The 16,245-nt window shown below is 39.5% G+C and overlaps 2 protein-coding genes across 6 annotated transcripts; one reads left to right on the top strand and one right to left on the bottom strand.

The window, feature by feature from the left end:
- Positions 1-752: 752 nt before the first annotated feature.
- On the top strand, positions 753-7,160 carry LOC135629643 (CASP-like protein 2B1). The gene is made up of 5 exons (XM_065137330.1): positions 753-906; positions 3,283-4,563; positions 4,704-5,198; positions 5,390-5,522; positions 6,742-7,160. Exons 3-5 carry the CDS (start codon positions 4,975-4,977, stop codon positions 6,991-6,993), a joined length of 609 nt encoding a protein of 202 aa, XP_064993402.1. The 5' UTR covers positions 753-906; positions 3,283-4,563; positions 4,704-4,974; the 3' UTR covers positions 6,994-7,160.
- Positions 7,161-7,449: 289 nt separating this feature from the next.
- Positions 7,450-11,791, bottom strand: LOC135629642 (uncharacterized). Of its 5 annotated transcripts, none has more exons than XM_065137327.1 (8): positions 11,393-11,791; positions 11,086-11,130; positions 9,861-10,194; positions 9,619-9,686; positions 9,303-9,507; positions 9,082-9,178; positions 7,901-8,013; positions 7,450-7,801 (listed from the first exon to the last, which is right to left on the bottom strand). In XM_065137327.1, exons 1-7 carry the CDS (start codon positions 11,393-11,395, stop codon positions 7,923-7,925), a joined length of 843 nt encoding a protein of 280 aa, XP_064993399.1. In that variant the 5' UTR covers positions 11,396-11,791; the 3' UTR covers positions 7,450-7,801; positions 7,901-7,922. The 5 variants fall into 5 exon arrangements, with proteins under 5 accessions (XP_064993399.1, XP_064993401.1, XP_064993397.1 ...); XM_065137329.1 differs by having other exon boundaries at positions 9,861-10,149; XM_065137325.1 differs by having other exon boundaries at positions 11,086-11,286; positions 11,393-11,790.
- Between the last annotated feature and the right edge of the window lie 4,454 nt (positions 11,792-16,245).

Below are 16,245 nucleotides of genomic sequence, written 5' to 3'. Positions count from 1 at the left end.
GGGGCAACCTTACCATGACACCCAGGCTTGTCATCTAAGGGCCCTTGCCACATTCTAATTCAAAAAAATTCAAATCTTCAAAATTTACTGTAGAATGTATTTGTTATATCTATTTCTTTTTTGTTTTCTGGCTATTTTGTTATTGACCTATGAATTTATCTTGGATTTTTTATTCATCTTTTATTTTCTGCATTCAGTATTGCATTACTTCTTACTTTTTAGTTAATATATTGCTACTGCCCCTGTTAAATGATTACTAGCTATTGTTCTTTCTTATTATTTTCAATTAACTTCTTTATCTAAGAATTTTAAGAATTTCTTCATGACTTTATGTATATGGAAATAAACAATTCATTGTAATCCATTCTCAACTAACCAAAATCTTTTCTTAAGAATTTATTAACAAAACCACATAAATTTTTTGGTTTGTTAGTGGGCTTTCTTTGAAGACTTTGAGATATATTTCTTATTTTTTGCAGCTTTGAAGCCACAAGACAGATCCGTCTCATGGAAAACATAGTCAATGAGCTGATCAGGTCCGGAGGATGCATCACTGGAATTATATGGCAATGTAGTTCATTGGCACATACCTATACTAGCTATTACAGCCGACGTTATTCAAGCAACACATGAAGAATGTCTACGATGTGGTATGGATGATTATGTATCAAAACCTTTTGAAGCACAGCAACTATACTCTTCTGTAGCACAATTTTTCGAGTCTGATATGGTGGATGGAATGTCATGATGGTTTAAAGATTTCACTGCTAAGAAGTTATTCTGGTTTTTGTTCTAAAGCACTTTATCTAGCACACCTCAAGGTGGTGAGAAAAGACAATGCCTAAGCGAGTGCGGAGAAGCATCACAGTCAGTCAAGCTTGACCAACCTTGTGATTTTTTGGTCTGGTAAGCCATTATGCACACCTATTCCTATTTATTTAGAAGTTCACACTTCAAATTGACCTTGTCAGTACATCACTGATGGCTCCTCAAGATTAATTTTTTTGTGGGTTAGAAACAGCAGTTACTATTTCCTGCATATAATAGACTGGTGTCTCTTGCATAATAGATTGCTGTTTCTTGTGCACAAGAGCATTCCCTAGAATGGCTCTCAACAGGGCCAAGAGGCTTTAGGCGCCATCCATCTCCCATAATCACTTGTTTGTTGCATAATGGAAGAATGTTCTTAGTCTTGAACATAATAATGTTATGCATGAGTAGACAGACAGTAGTCATGCAACCACTTTGGTCACCTAGTTGGATATCTGGTTGTCAAACCATTGAAAGCCTTGTACAGAAAATATCATTTCATAAGAGTGATCCTTTCTATAGATTGGGTGGATTAGTCTTATCCACCAGCCTGGTTATTGTGAGATACTGACAAGCATTGCAGAACAGTAAGTAGAACTGATTAAATTGTGTTAACCAAGTTCTTAAACCAAATTGATTAAAGATCAGCCATTTAAATATACAAATACTGTTTGCAGCAAGCTAGCTTCTCCTTTTGCTATTCACAAGCCTTGTGAATTAATAAAGGTAGGAGCATCAAGGTAGAAAAAAGATGGCACTTGTAGTACTTCTTGCAGCTAATTCAGAATCACATTATAAACTTTCAAGTAGATCATTCTTTTACTTTTGATACTCGGGGGTTTAAATAGGTGCTCGGTGAGGCGAGGTGAGGCCCGAGCACCTCACAGATTTGCCAAGTGACGTGCTTTAGTGAAGCGCCTATTGGGCTCTCGCCTGAACCCAGACGGCGAGCGCCCGACTGAAACCGAGCAACCTAGCACCCTACAGTTCGGTTGAACAGTAGCTAGTTGGTTTGATTGAACCAACTAAGCTACATAAAGTTACTTTACTTGCAAAACCCACCTCTTGCCCCCTCGCGCGACCTCGAGGAACCCTAGAGCAGCCTTTGCCTACATCGCATCTTTGTTACTGCCTCCGCAGCCAACGCGTAGAACCGATGTTTCTTCAGCCGTCGACGAATGGGTCTAAAGGTGTAGCTTTCATGCGTAGTTCCCTTTGTCATCGTTGCTTTTGTGTGCAGCTCCTTCCACCATCGAGGGAGAGAACCGCAGCTTCCTACGTCACCGATGGACACATCCGAAGCTTCCTCTACCCACAACATCATTGTCCGCAACTTTCGTCTTCGTCGTCCGAAGCTTTCATCGTTGCTGTTACTGTCATCCTTAGCTTCTTCCACTGCCATCGCTGTCATCCAAAAGTTCTTCCATCATTGTCGTCCCCTCCTTCCCCACCTCTAAGGCTCTAACTATTGTTAACAGTAGATTAAATATTGTTAATAGTAGATCGTTAACTATTGTTATCATATAATAGTCCCTATTTAGATTTTAACACTGTTAATCTCTATTTAGATTACATCGAGTAAGTGCCTAGCACCCCAGGCATTTTGGGACCTTGGCTTCTTTTGGCGCTTAGCACTTTTTACATGACTGTTGATACTTAAAACTTACATTTTTGAACCCATATGGTAGCATTCATGAACATATAGCTTGGTGTAATCTTTAATTGTTGAATGATTTCAGCTAAATTGGACTTTTTTCTCAACATTATTCTTTTTATGAATCCTCAGAAAGCTGGTCCTAGATGTTAAAATATAATTAATCTGTCTAAAGATAGAATATTATTGTCTAGTTAAGCTGATGTTAGATTTTGTCCAGGAGCACTCAGCTACCAATTCTACGGGTACTGCTTGCCACTCTGGTGTTGTGCTATTATTGTAAAATGATTAATAAGTTTTATCCATTCATGCGATTTAATTATAATTTGGAGATTCAGTGTGGAGATATGCCATTTGTTTTATACTGCGAATTGTAGATAGGCAGGCTATAGCCCTAGGATAATGCCTTTGATTGTTGTATGCCACCATAACTTTGGGGCCAAATGCTGTAAATTTACCGGATCTTTGTGATATGTTATAAGATCATGTTATTTTAATGTGCCTATAGCAATATTCCTTTGGTACAAACAGCATCCATGGAAGTCTTTGTTGAACTCGTATCATTTTCCTGTCATCTATTGCTCTCCCAATCTTAATCACCCTTTGACATGTTTCTAGTAGTTTGATCAATAGTAATGATCACTCCTCTCATTTCCTCATGTTTTGTTATAATATTCCTAATAGCTTGTGATACAGTGAATGTTGTTAATGACTATTACCGGCTATTAAGTGGGTAACTGTCGTTTAACTGCTGTGGCAGTCTAACAGCTTTATTCTGATATATGGTATCTTTTTCTCATTATACCTGACATGAACAGGCAATGAGCAGAAGAGATATATCATGTTATCCAACTTGGGAGAGAGAGAATACAACAGCAGAGCAACTCTATGGATGTAAATTAGGGTTTGATTCATGAGAATGAGCTGACACAGATACATCAGTACAAGAATTCTGGCTGGTGCACAGTTTGATTGCTTTTTTTGCACAGAATGTGGTATTTAAAGCTGAAGCTTATGAAGACATCAATCTAGTGGCTGGCACCTGATATTTTCCAAGAGACCTAGTTTTTGTTCCTGACAACTAAGGAATAATTTGTTTCAAGGATTTCTTTGCCCTGAGGATTTGATGCCAGAACATCTTATTGTCAGTACAGTTCCTGATCCATGCATTAGTTACCAGCTTGGCTTCAAGTTTTATGCAGATTAAACCCCATCTTTCCTGCTTCGTCATTCAACTAGAATGCTTCCGAATCATTCCATGAATCACTGAGACTGCCACAGCTGACAAGGTGTTCATTCCATTTTTGTTTTGAAGCTGTGGAATTAATTTCAATGTGCAGCAAAATCTTTTCTGTTGATTATACTCCATGGTAATTGAAATGTACTACCAGTCGATGCAACAAATTTGTTCTTCCTTATCATGTCAACCCCACAATTCTAGGAGGACATGTGAATGATTGAGAAGGACATCCATGTAAGATATGGAGCATTAACTGCAATATTGCAATCCAACACACCAAACCTTGTCAGAGATGGGAAAGAGCTTCTTATCCTTTCAACATTTTGGATTTAGAGAAATTCACATTAGTAATCAATCTATTTTTCTCTTGAATTGCTCTTCAATCCTCCAAGTTCTTAATCATGCTATAAGCTTGAATTATCCTAATTGCATAGGGATATTTCTTCAATTTAGCTGCTAGAATTCAGTTGTTCAATCTTTATATCACTTCTTGTGCACTGGATCATTTTCTTTTTATGATAGAGAAGATGTTAAAAAAATGGTAGCATCACATGAAAGATGTGGATCATTAAATCTGATGTCAATTTTACAGTAATAAATTAATCAAATTGCCACTCGGATTAAGCTAATCAGTTTTGAGTCTTTGTGCTAGTCAGTTCTCAGTTCTTCAGAACTGAAAGAACAAGCTGCCAATGTTGTGATGCTTGCTTGTGATCTGAGATATATTTTGATGTGCATGAAAAGCTATCAAAGTGCAGCAAAGCTGAAGTCCAGCAATGGCTCCAAAGAGTTGGTGTTTATATGGAGCAATTAAAAGCAATCCAACCTCAGACAAATCCCAATGACTGCCCAGTGTGATGTAAGATTCTACTACCTTCCGTCTTCCACTCATCATTATGGCCACAGTACTTCTGTTTTTGATGCATTAGGAGAACATGCCACACACGTCAGTGGTTTCAGACACTGTTCACACAAAGCAACAGGCTGCTTGTGCTGCAGATGGTGAACTCATGAAGCCCCCACCGGCCATCCTTAAATGGGAATTCAATTCCCCTTGGTTCTAGCAATAAAGGACATTGCAGTCTATGAAAACCCAGACTCGCAAGCTATCGAATGCCATCTGGGACAGCTCCTCTTTATAGCCCTTGGCTCCTTTGCTTGTGAAGAGGTGGGCTTTGGAAGAACTTGGGGGGTATAAACGGAGAGGAGAGGTTGCTGCTGTTTTCTTGAGCTTCTTGTCTTGTCCGTTATCAAGAATCTGAGTGAGGAGATGAGGCCAGAGGTTGGGATGAGCCCAGGGAATGTGCCTGTGTATTATGGGGGTGGGAAGTTGAGAGCTGTGGGGAGGAGGATGGAGGTGGCTGAGGTTGTGCTGAGGTGTGCCATATGTGGGCTTGGGGTTCTTGCTGCTGCTCTGATAGGGTCTGCTACCCAGGTTAGGGAGTTCTTCTCGGTGGAGAAGAAGGCCAGATTCACTGACATGAAAGCTCTGGTGTAAGCCCTTCTTCTCATTCCTCCTAGTACTTGTGTAGCCATGACTGGTTCACTTCATTGCAGATTGCTTCATGGTGTCTCTTTCATTCTTTCTTCTTCCAAATCTCTTCACCACACATCATTGCTTTGCATTCTTCTCTCATGATGGCACAAAGTTGACATCACTGAATACGTTTTGGTTGGACTGGCAGGTTCTTGGTGGTTGCTAATGGGATAGCTGCAGGCTACAGTCTGGTCCAGGGGGTGAGGTGTGTGGTGAGCATCATTAAGGGGGGTGTTCTACTCAAGAAGGCCTTGGCTTGGGCTATCTTCTCTTGTGATCAGGTAGCTTGTTGAACTACTACACTTGTTCTCCTTTGTTGTTCTAATTATATGACTAGTCCTTTTACAGGACAGGGTTTTCCAAAGAGTTGCTTAAGAAATCATATTATTAATTTCAGTTGCATTAATCTAAATCTTTAATAGCATCAAATAGGATCATTGACAAAAGAACTGATCATCTAGGTATGGTGGTAGTGGCTTTCTTGGGCCAAAGTTGTTTGGTCAGTGATCAGCCTATTCTAGCTTATGAACAACTTGTGAAAGTTGTGCAAATTTTGATGAATGATTGATTGAGAATTTTTTTGTTCTTTTTGATTGACATAAATACTAGCCTTTACAGATAGAAAGGGACATTTTCCAAGGCATCAAAATATAACTCTGCTTCAAGTTTTCTTCAATGGATTCCAAATTTGTGTCTCAGCCCCTTGCAGAATCATCTGTACATGCCAAACTAGACACAAATTTCAATGCACATATGGAAGAATTCATGCACAGAGACCAGAATGATCATTTGGGGTCTTAAATTTTAGCCTTAAATTGAAGAGTGACACAGATTGGCAGAGGCTATGTAGGCACTACAAGCTCATCTCATATGGCTTTATCTAATTTGTGTGTAATTTCTACTCATCCAAAAGAATTCACTTGTATCATAATCTTAAGAAAAAGACAGCATTCAATAAATACTGCAGTACTACTACATCCCATTACTGCTATTAAAGACTGCTGGTGTTTTTACCTGGCAGATCACAGATAATAATTTGTTGAGTTCCCAAAGGAAAGCACTGTTCTTTTATTTTTTTTGTTAATGACTTATCCTTACAACTATAACAAGTTATAATGTCTCAACTACATGCATCTTTTATGTCATTGAGCTCTTTACAAAGCATTTTCTAGTAAATCCTTTTTAGATTTTTTTTAATCTTTTGATGCAGTTTTAATACTAATTATCTCACTTGTTCTAATTATAACATGTATAGGTATCGATAGTACATTTTCATATCATCTTTAACGATTTTTTCTCATTTTATCCTCAATCGAAGCTATATCTAATTATTTACAAACGAAAACATCTATTGACTTTGCACCTCCATCGTAACATTCTCATCTTGTGTACATGTCGCTTCTTAACCGTCGGATATTTAGATTTACGGAGCATAGGTGGCTCCATAATTGTTGCAACATGGTCCCGCACTCACTGTTCTGATGCACGGTTCTGCTTTAGGCACTGGCGTATGCTGCATCGGCAGCGATCGCGGCCGCAGCGGAAGCGGCGGAGCTTGGCCAGTCGGGCCAGGCGGAGCTGCAGTGGATGAAACTATGCAACCTGTATGGGAAATTCTGCACCCAGGTAGGGGAGGGCATAGCGAGTGCCTTCCTGGCCTGCGTCTGCCTGGTGATTGTTTCCTCCATGTCTGCCTTCAACCTCTTTCGGTTGTATGGCAGAACCAATGAGCAGAACAGTGGAAGCTGGTAAAGTGTTGCTGAAATCCCTTTGAATTTTCAGCTCATGGCTGGTAGAAAAAATGCCATTTTGGCCTTGTAAACTTGCTCATCTGAATGTAATAAATGGAGAGACTGTTCTTTTGTACTGCATCTTTCAATGCAAGAGTAAGTAGCCAATTCAGCCGTTGCTCAGACAAACCTGGTGTGAGAACTGGGTCAATCTTTGGACCCACTATGGTTCCTGGATTCAATGTATGCTTTAGAATCAGATTCAACAAAACTATTAGATCAAGTATTCTATCAAGTCGGATCATGACAATTGATATCAAGTGACCTACCTTGACACCGATGTCAAACTCAAATCATAATATATCATTGCCAATTTAAGCTCAACAGCTTCAATCCAATCCAATTTTGATGACCAACAAGTTAGTATTTTGTCCAATTTTGATGAGCATGCCATGATGCAATGCAGAGGCTGCCAACATTCTTGGGAACTCATATATAATTTATTATTTCTCTGTGGCGCTTGCCATTATTACAACACAACCATAAGAACACACAAGGGCATTATTAATTCGCCTGAAGCATATGCTTATTCCACCATAAGAACACAACCATAATAATGCGCTTTCTTTACACAAGGGCATTATTAATGGGCAAGAGAGCAAAGAAACTGAAGCATATGCTTATTCCACCTTTCTTTACAGGTGAGGACCAACTTAAGGGCATTATTAATTCGCACAAGAAAAAACAGTAGAAGCAAAATAGGTCTCTCCCAAGCAGTTATTTGGTGCACAAGTGCATTGGGTAACACAGATGTGTCCTGAACCAGCAACCTGTGTTTATGCAGCACAACAAAATATGGTGATGATAACTTGCAACCATAAACACTTGAAATGAAGCAGTAGGGATGGTATTAGTCCATGCTGATTTACCTGAGAAATGCAAACAGAATGATTACGTGCCGTAGTTTTGGTGCTTCTTTGAAAACTGGTATATTTCCCGCAGAATAGCACCATATTTCATGAATCTCAGTGAACCCATATGCCTGGAAACAAAGAGAGGTTAATAATTCTCAGTTCAGTGGATATAATGTAATGTTGCAACTTTCGCATGATAATAAAGTAACAAAAGTGAGTGAAATATGCATCACACTTTTTATGTACCTCTAAACAATTCAGACACAGTCGAGTCAAACTAGAGAAGAAAAGTATCTCAATTCAAGGTCACAAAAAAAATGCTGATCGCAATAATTAACCAAAAAGAGTCCTAATGTTTGTGAGCTTCAGAGTTTATTCCACATGGGATCTTTCTGTCTTTGTGCATATGCAGAGTCTGCAAGATCAGGTTAAGAAGATGAACTTTATTTTCGAGTTTGCCTTTTTTATTGACGTTCCAAACAATGGACAATCAGACTGCTTGAAGTCAGAAAACCAGAGAACTACAGGAAAACATATGCTTCAACTTGCATATGTTTTCCATGATCATTCATTGCTACTTTGCTTGGTTAGCCCATCTAAATTGCATTTCTGCAAATAACATCTAGAGCTGAACAAAAGTGTATAGAACTTCATATATGAATATGTTTAAACGTACTAAGGATATTTATTCTATTTTTTCTTCTTTTGAACAGTATAACTAGAATGAATATGCCATGTACCGGATGAAATGCAAGTACAAAAGATGGAACATGGTGCACAATGTACAAACTCTACAGCTTAAGGAAGGAAATTGCAGAGGCTCGATGAGAATCAATTTTGTACGAGTAACAAGACCAATCAATTCAACAGGGAACCAAGAGATTGAGTAGAGTATGCATATTGGTAAATGTGTAATATCATTATTAATCTCCAATTGTTTTGGGTCTATCGCTGCACCTAATGAAATTATAAAAGGAATCAAATTGTTCTGATCACAGAAATGGATTAGGGGTGAATACAATGCTCGAGGGGTCAGAAGAGAGTAGCATTACTCCCTCTAAGCAAAGAGGTTGTTTTTCTGATCATAGAAATAAAAATAAAAAAAAATTATTGCTTCAACATCAACTCATGGTCATATCAGAAGCCTAGCATAGAACACAGTTTTGTTTCCATGTCAATGGAACATTGGAACTTACACGATCTCTGTGTAGGTTAATCTCCATGGAGGAAATCCTAAATGACATCTAGCTGGTCCATATATGAGAAGAAGCTGAGGTTCAGGTCCGCAATAACCTAAGCAGAAAGACCAAGTTTAACTAATGTCACAGCAACACAAAAGATGATGAATAAACTAAGAAAGAATAAGGAGGTATTGAGACTGCCATATAACCCGAATGTACTATGTGGAAATGCATACCTACTGCATTTAGAGCATTTGCTACATCAGATTCTGTGAAGGCTGGTTCTGACTTGTTGCAGCTTACAGAATCATCTTTCATATACTTTGAACACAGGAAGCTAGCTGCTTTAGCAATTCCTTCTTTACCATCAGATAAAGAAAGTATCTCTACTGTCATCTTTTCCATCTGAAAAACTGAAGCCATCGTCTTTACGTCATCAACCTACATGTTCAATAATAACTCATCTACATCACAGATGTATACGACCAAGGACAAGTACTGTGTATTCTATGCAACAAATTGAGAATCAGAAGAATCTAATCTGCAACTTACAGAGCATGATCTCGCACTTGTTTTTGTCAAGCTCATTAAATCATTTCCGAGAGTCTTCTTCAGCAAACCTTGATATCATTATTAATGACAGTAAGTATCATAAATACTATAAACGATGACATTTGGAGATTTTGTTTGATATATGTGAATGTCTATGCTATCTAAGTTTGCAAAGACAATCAGTAACAACAAATGTAGGAGAGACAAGTTCTGCCTTTTGTTTAATATGGTTTAATACTTACCTTGCATGTCATAAAGAGTGATATATTTGATATCCATAGTTAATAACCAGCACAAAAGATGCTTGATCTTTCTTGTATCTGTGGCTTCTTCACTATCAACCACAACAGCTAGACAGTTAAGCATGTCCAACTGAAGATTTTGATACTTGCTTAGCAGTCCAAATGAAATGATGTAGGAAAGCAGCCATTTTTTCAGAGAGGCCATTATATGCACGAGACAGACCAGCAGATGCATTAAATACCAGCAAAAGACCAGTATTAACTTCAAAATAATGGATGCGTTCAATTTCTGCCAAGAGCGAAAGAGAAGCAAAGAAACACAGATCAGATTCTCCTGTAAAATAAATAAACAAACTAACATCAGAAGGATAGAATCAAAATAGAAATACGTCAATGTAACTTCTGTTTCACACAACACAAGGGAGAAATGAAAGAGTTATAATACCAAAGAGGTAATCATTTTCATTAGAAAATTCTAAGGTGATTCAGTTATCCAACTTTGAACAAGTTCAGTAAAGGATTAAAATTTTGACCACATTTAGAACTGTGATGTGACCGAGAGGAGTGATGATCACGTAAAGATCGACCGAGTAGGAGCAGCACACAATTACAAGCTTCCTAAACTTAACAAGATAAGAACAAGCGTTCATCAATTCTGTAATCTATCGACCACTAACGGACAAAACTTGTCATTTGAGTAGTAGTTTGTTGATTCTATGTAGTGTACTTGAATTCAGCAGCGACCTGTCAAAATTTTCTTTGTCAGAAAAAACAGGGTTCCCAAAATTTTGCCAAAACCACTCGTTAGAGATAAAAATCCCCTGACCAAGTAACTAAATGAGTCAAAGCAACTAACAAGCTTTGGGAATTGCTAGAGAATTGACAGATACTAATGTGGTAACCTTGTCTGCTCATAATCTTGACAAAGACAAGTTTAGTGAAATAAATATCAAGTCAGCAAGCAATCAGGTCCCAGAAAATTAATTGCAACACCACAACTTAGGCATAACAAGATTAGAATTTTATCTTTGTCGAGGCATCCGAATTGATTAGTGTATCGTTGTACAAGTGATAGGTTTCAAGTTCTAGTTCATGTGCGAACGTCATGTACGTCATTGAATATAATGAAAATATCTTTCATTTTAAAAAAAATTAAATTTTTAATGCCAAAATAGACGAACTTAGGTATTGGAATGTACAAACTTCTAAGAACCGAAATCCTAACCAGTGAAGGAGGTTTGAGGACCCGTGTGACATCATCAGCCATCGCCTGCAAATAACATACAACGCCAACAACAAAATCAGCTCTTACAAGTTCCCTTCTTTTCCACCAAAAGAGCCTTACAACCACCAAGAAGAAAGATTCTGGAGGCCAACGCCACAAGATAAAGCAGCAGCAGCAACAACAACAACAACAACAATTAATCTTGTCCACATAAAAGAGCAAGAAGAAATTAAAGGTTTAGATACCTCAATAGAAAAAGAAATTGATAGGTAGAAAGAGATGAATTGGTGCTCGATGGTGAAATTACCATTTTCTCGCCCTCTGTCGCCGCCTCTTTTGTGGACTCCGCGCGACTCGCGGAGAAGTGATCCTTCAGGCTTCAGCGAGTGAGTAGGATGTCAGTGACGATCTGACCCGCTACGACCTGACAGAGGAAGCATGGAGAGAAGGGCGCCGGAACGTTGACGGTCGGACCTCCTACCCGGAAACGCGATCCGATCCGGGAAGAATTGGAGGAGAAGAAGATAAAAGAGAGGGTCGAACCAATCTCCTTGGTTATGTTGCCCGCAGGAAAAGGAAGACTGGCCGCTCGATGTGGTGTCGGAGGGGAGGGAGGCTGCGCGTACTACCAACAACTCGCTCACCTCGTGGACTTGTTGGGAGAAGCTGAACGAGGAACGGAAGGTGGATTCCTGATTGTTTTCTCGGGTCCTGTCACGCAGTTCGAGCTGAGATCAGCAGTCAAAAAGAACTCTACAGGGTGGCGTCGGCCTCTGCAAATCCTACGTGTGTTTCTCTCCATCCCGTGGGTCCTACGGGGATCTTGCAGGGGTGATCACAGCCCGTGAAAGTTCACCAGGTCCACGTGTGCGAGCCTCGTTTACGTAAATTCATATTAAATATGAAAGGCCTCCTCGTTTTACATTTATATTATTAAGGCGAATTCGCAGGAAAATGTGCCGCTTTTTTGTTATTGGGCTTTTCGAGAACGTGCCCCTTTTTATTTGGGCTTTTTCTTCTTCAAAACGTGTCCCTTTTTTTCGGATTTTTAATATACCCTTGATAAGACATAATTATAATTTTTCTTTCTACGGATCGATGAATATGATACGAAGAATTTGATTGAACTTTCCAAATTCTTAGTTACAATATTTTTAAACAGGCTTATGGTTATTTAAAAAAGTATTATTAATAGGGTAAATATTGTCGACCAATCTTCATTCAACATGTGGTCTTAGTATACATGCTAGAAGAATAAGACCAAAGTTATCTCTCATCGGTTGTAAGCTGTCTTTACTTTTATCACCTATTCAGTTAAAAGATCGAATTCAGCTTGTTTGAGGTAGTTAAAAGTTGTCCTATCGAAAAATATTTCACAAAATATTTTGTTCCTTTACTACTAAATATAATTTTTTTAAATATAATTATAAAGAAGATTATTTTCGGATCATATTCATCCTCCTCGGGTTATTAATTTGAGCGTTAGAGAGATTAAGTCATGAAAACTCTTTTGACTTTAATCTTTATACAAGTGACATCTTAGAAACTCGATGTTTCCATCTCGAAAACACCTCGATCACACCTTGGACATCTGTGTTCATAAGCCAAAACCATATCGAATTAATCAGGACATCAACGATATCTTCCCATAGCATTTTAGGTGTTAGAAGGAAGATTCGATGTGGTAGGAACGCTCGCCCATTGATTCTCTCAATAAATACTCAAGTGAAGAAGCTTTATCCTTGACCTATACTTTCACTCAAGGGAGGCAACAACTGTTAGGATCAAGAGCACTAAGAGGAGGGGGGGGTGAATTAGTACAGCGGAAAACTTTCAACGTTTAAAAACGCGTTCGTACGACAAAGCCGATTTCAGTAGAAAAGTCGATTCGTAAATTTCTTTAACTTAAGATTAGGCAAGAAGCAGTTAAAATAAATCTGTTAAGGCAGTTTTCAGTTGTGATGAAAATCAGAATGTAAGCGCAAACTGAAATACGATGTTCGTACGAGAAAAGCGATTTACGTCTAAACACGATTCGAAAAATATTAAGCTTGGAAATGCAATCGTAAAAGCGCAGAATGTAGTAAGCTATGAAGGAGGTTTGCAGTAAGGATAATTAGCTCAAAGTAAATGCAAACCAGAGAAGACGGGAGTTTACAGTGGTTCGGTCAATCGTGACCTACATCCACTCCTCCGATTCCTCTTACGTCGAGGCCACCGGCATCCACTAACGATCTTCTTTTACTAGGCGAAGATCAACCTCCTTCTTACACCCCTCTTCTCCTTTTACTGGGTTTAGGAGACAACCCTTACAAGCACTCACTCTCCTCTCTTAAACAGAATTCTAACACTTAAGCTAAAGGAGGGAAATTCTAGAGATTGCAGCAGTGTTTTCTCTCTTTTAATCTCTCTGTGCTTGTATCTTTTACCCAAGGATTGGAGGGGTATTTATAGGCTCCAAACCAGTTTGAATTTGGAGCTCAAATCTGTCATCTCCCGGAATTTCGAGGTCTGGCGGTTGCACCGCCTAACTGGGGTGGTTGCACCGCCTGACAGGGCTCGAAGACTAAGCCTTTGGGCAGTGCCACCGCTTGTCAGGGGCGGTTGCACCGCTTGGCAGAGCTCGAAGACTGAGCCTCTGGGCGGTGCCACCGCTTGTCAGGGGCGGTTGCACCGCCTGGTAGAGCTCGGAGACCGAGCTCAGGCAGTGCCACTGCTTGACTGGGGCGGTTGCACCGCCCAGCCAGAACTCGGAGACCGAGCCCTGGGCGGTGACACCGCTGACCCAAGTGGTGCCACCTCTTGCCAAGTGATCTGGGTCCGAATGGGTTGATCCATTCGATCCAATTAGGTTTTTTCAAGGGCCCAATTGCCCCTAGAATAAGTTAATGGGATCACCTCCCAATTCTAACTTAATCATCGTGCTAACTACGAGAATTCTTAAGACTTTTACTACAGCTTGCTCCGGTGCGTCAATCGCTTTTTCCGGCGAGCTTCCGGCGAACATCCGACGGTCTTCCGACGATGCTCCTACGGACTTCCGGCAAACTCCTGGACTTGCGACGATCCACTTGGCGAGTTCTGACGAGCTTCTTTTGGCAAGCTCTTGGACTTCTCGGATTTGTTCCCGCAGAACCTCCGACGACCGTCCGGACTTCCGTCAAGCTCTCGAACTCCCAACGTGATCATTGTCTTGACTCCGGCGCAACTCCTGCTGCATGTCTTACTTTCATCGTAGTTAATCCTGCATATGTAAAACAAAACTTCGATCGAGACAATTAATCCTAAGCAATTAACCAAGTTGTCCGACATGTCATTGGTCCCTCGACGCTTCGTCCGATTCTTTGGTGCATCGTCCTCTCCTGCGGCCTATTGCCCAATCGACCAGTTGACTCTGGAACTCCGATATTCTTGGCGCAATACCCGCTCTTCTTGGCCCGATGCCCGAGTCCACGGCCCGAAGTCTTTTGTCGATACGTCGACCGATCCACTGGCCCGACGTCCAATCTTCTAACATGTTCCTCCGACACAACATGATTTTTTCTGCTTTAATTGTCTCATCCTGATCGAAGCATCCTACGTCACTCAAAACGCAGATTAAAACATAAACACAATTATCAATTGGTTTCATCATCAAAATACAAGATTCAACAACAACTACTATTTTCACACATCAATGCATCCACCTTGGCACAAACACTAATAAGATACTGGCATCTATTTAATGACTTAGGTTTCTTAACCCAAGGGATGACTTTAAGTCACTTATTCTTATCTATCAAGATGTTCTTAAACCACACCCAATAAGTATAGTTGTTAACAAGTATGATATAAGATATTACTTTGCTTTTGCCTTAGTTGCCCTAGTAAGTTTTGTCATTACCTTAACTGTAATTCTCAGCTCCACCAGCGCCTTGCACCCATCGAGATTTAAAATCATGTCCCCTTATTTAGTTATTCATTTGAAATCATATTTTTGCATATATATAATATAATTTATATGAAATAACTGATATAAAAGTGTCCATTGTTCTTCTTCTTAAGCCAATAAAAATATTTATTTAAAATATATTTTTTTAAGTTTCGAATCGATTTGACTTAGGTGACCAATTTATTCAAAGGACTGATGCATATGACATAATCTATTTTGTTGAGAGATATTTCAGAGGGGCTTTTCCGAAAATTCACCCTTCTATTAACGTTACACATTCAACCATCTCTCACTGTTAGGCTCATTCATCGGCCATCGTTCATTGTAATCACCAGTTATGGATCCAACGAACTCTCGATCACATTAATGCTATTAAGAGATTCTCTATGATTATTAAATTATTAAAGAAATTATCTGTATTTAAATATTATTAGGCTCAAATTAGTTAATGCCACCAATAATTAGTCTTAAATAATCTGTACTAAGGCACTGCTCGGCACGTCACGCCTCGAAAACTCTGAGACGACGTCGCCCCCAAGACACGCCAAGTCAGAATCCGTACTAAGATACTATTCGGCACATCACGTCTCAGGAACCCCGAGATGGCATCGCCCCCAAGACACGCCAAGTCAGAATCCACACTAAGACTGTCACATCCTAGATTTTTTTTTTTTTTAATCTTTCCACACATTTAGGCCAAATAGATAAACATTACTTTATTCATCATTCATAAATATTTATTACAATTCATTTATTACAATCCATTTATTCATCGAATCATAAATAGAAAAGTAAACATTGTGATGTTAACTTCAAGAATCATCCAAGTGGATCTACCTAACGGTAGAGGAAGGTGCGCTCTCCATTGGAATCCGATTTAGTACTAGAGGGAGGCTGCTTTGAAAATAAAAAACAAAGAAAATTCAGCAACGCTGAGTAGGAACCCCAAAAGTCAACTCAAAATGTATACATGATCAAAATTCAATCAATTATCCCATTGGCGTATATCAAATATCCGAAGGAGCACTCCCCCAACAGCGGATGAAGAGGCTTTACCATACGAGATGAGTTTGTATTCTCTCAACAGCGGATGGAGGCAAACTCATATCGCACTCCCAACAACGGATGGAGTGGTGTCCCACACCCGTCAAAGTGGGGACACGTTCCTCCCAACAACGGATGGAGGAACCGTCTAGCCGTCACGTCTAACAGCCCGCTAATCCCTGAAG

The sequence above is a fragment of the Musa acuminata genome, chromosome BXJ3-1 (assembly GCF_036884655.1).
Source record: "Musa acuminata AAA Group cultivar baxijiao chromosome BXJ3-1, Cavendish_Baxijiao_AAA, whole genome shotgun sequence".
Lineage (NCBI taxonomy): Eukaryota > Viridiplantae > Streptophyta > Magnoliopsida > Zingiberales > Musaceae > Musa > Musa acuminata.
Note: the sequence above shows the minus strand (reverse complement) of the source record. Positions and strands in the feature narration are given on the sequence as shown.

Excerpts from the sequence above, each read along its gene's own strand:
- LOC135629642 (XM_065137325.1), bottom strand. Across the intron at positions 10,195-11,085 it reads TCCTCAAACCTCCTTCACTG|GAGAATCTGATCTGTGTTTC; the intron begins GTTAGGATTTCG and ends TTTATTTTACAG. Across the intron at positions 9,687-9,860 it reads CACTCTTTATGACATGCAAG|GTTTGCTGAAGAAGACTCTC; the intron begins GTAAGTATTAAA and ends AATGATATCAAG.
- LOC135629643 (XM_065137330.1), top strand. The coding sequence starts at position 4,975 with ATGAGGCCAGAGGTTGGGATGAGCCCAGGGAATGTGCCTGTGTATTAT. Across the intron at positions 5,199-5,389 it reads ACTGACATGAAAGCTCTGGT|GTTCTTGGTGGTTGCTAATG; the intron begins GTAAGCCCTTCT and ends TTGGACTGGCAG. Across the intron at positions 5,523-6,741 it reads CTATCTTCTCTTGTGATCAG|GCACTGGCGTATGCTGCATC; the intron begins GTAGCTTGTTGA and ends GTTCTGCTTTAG.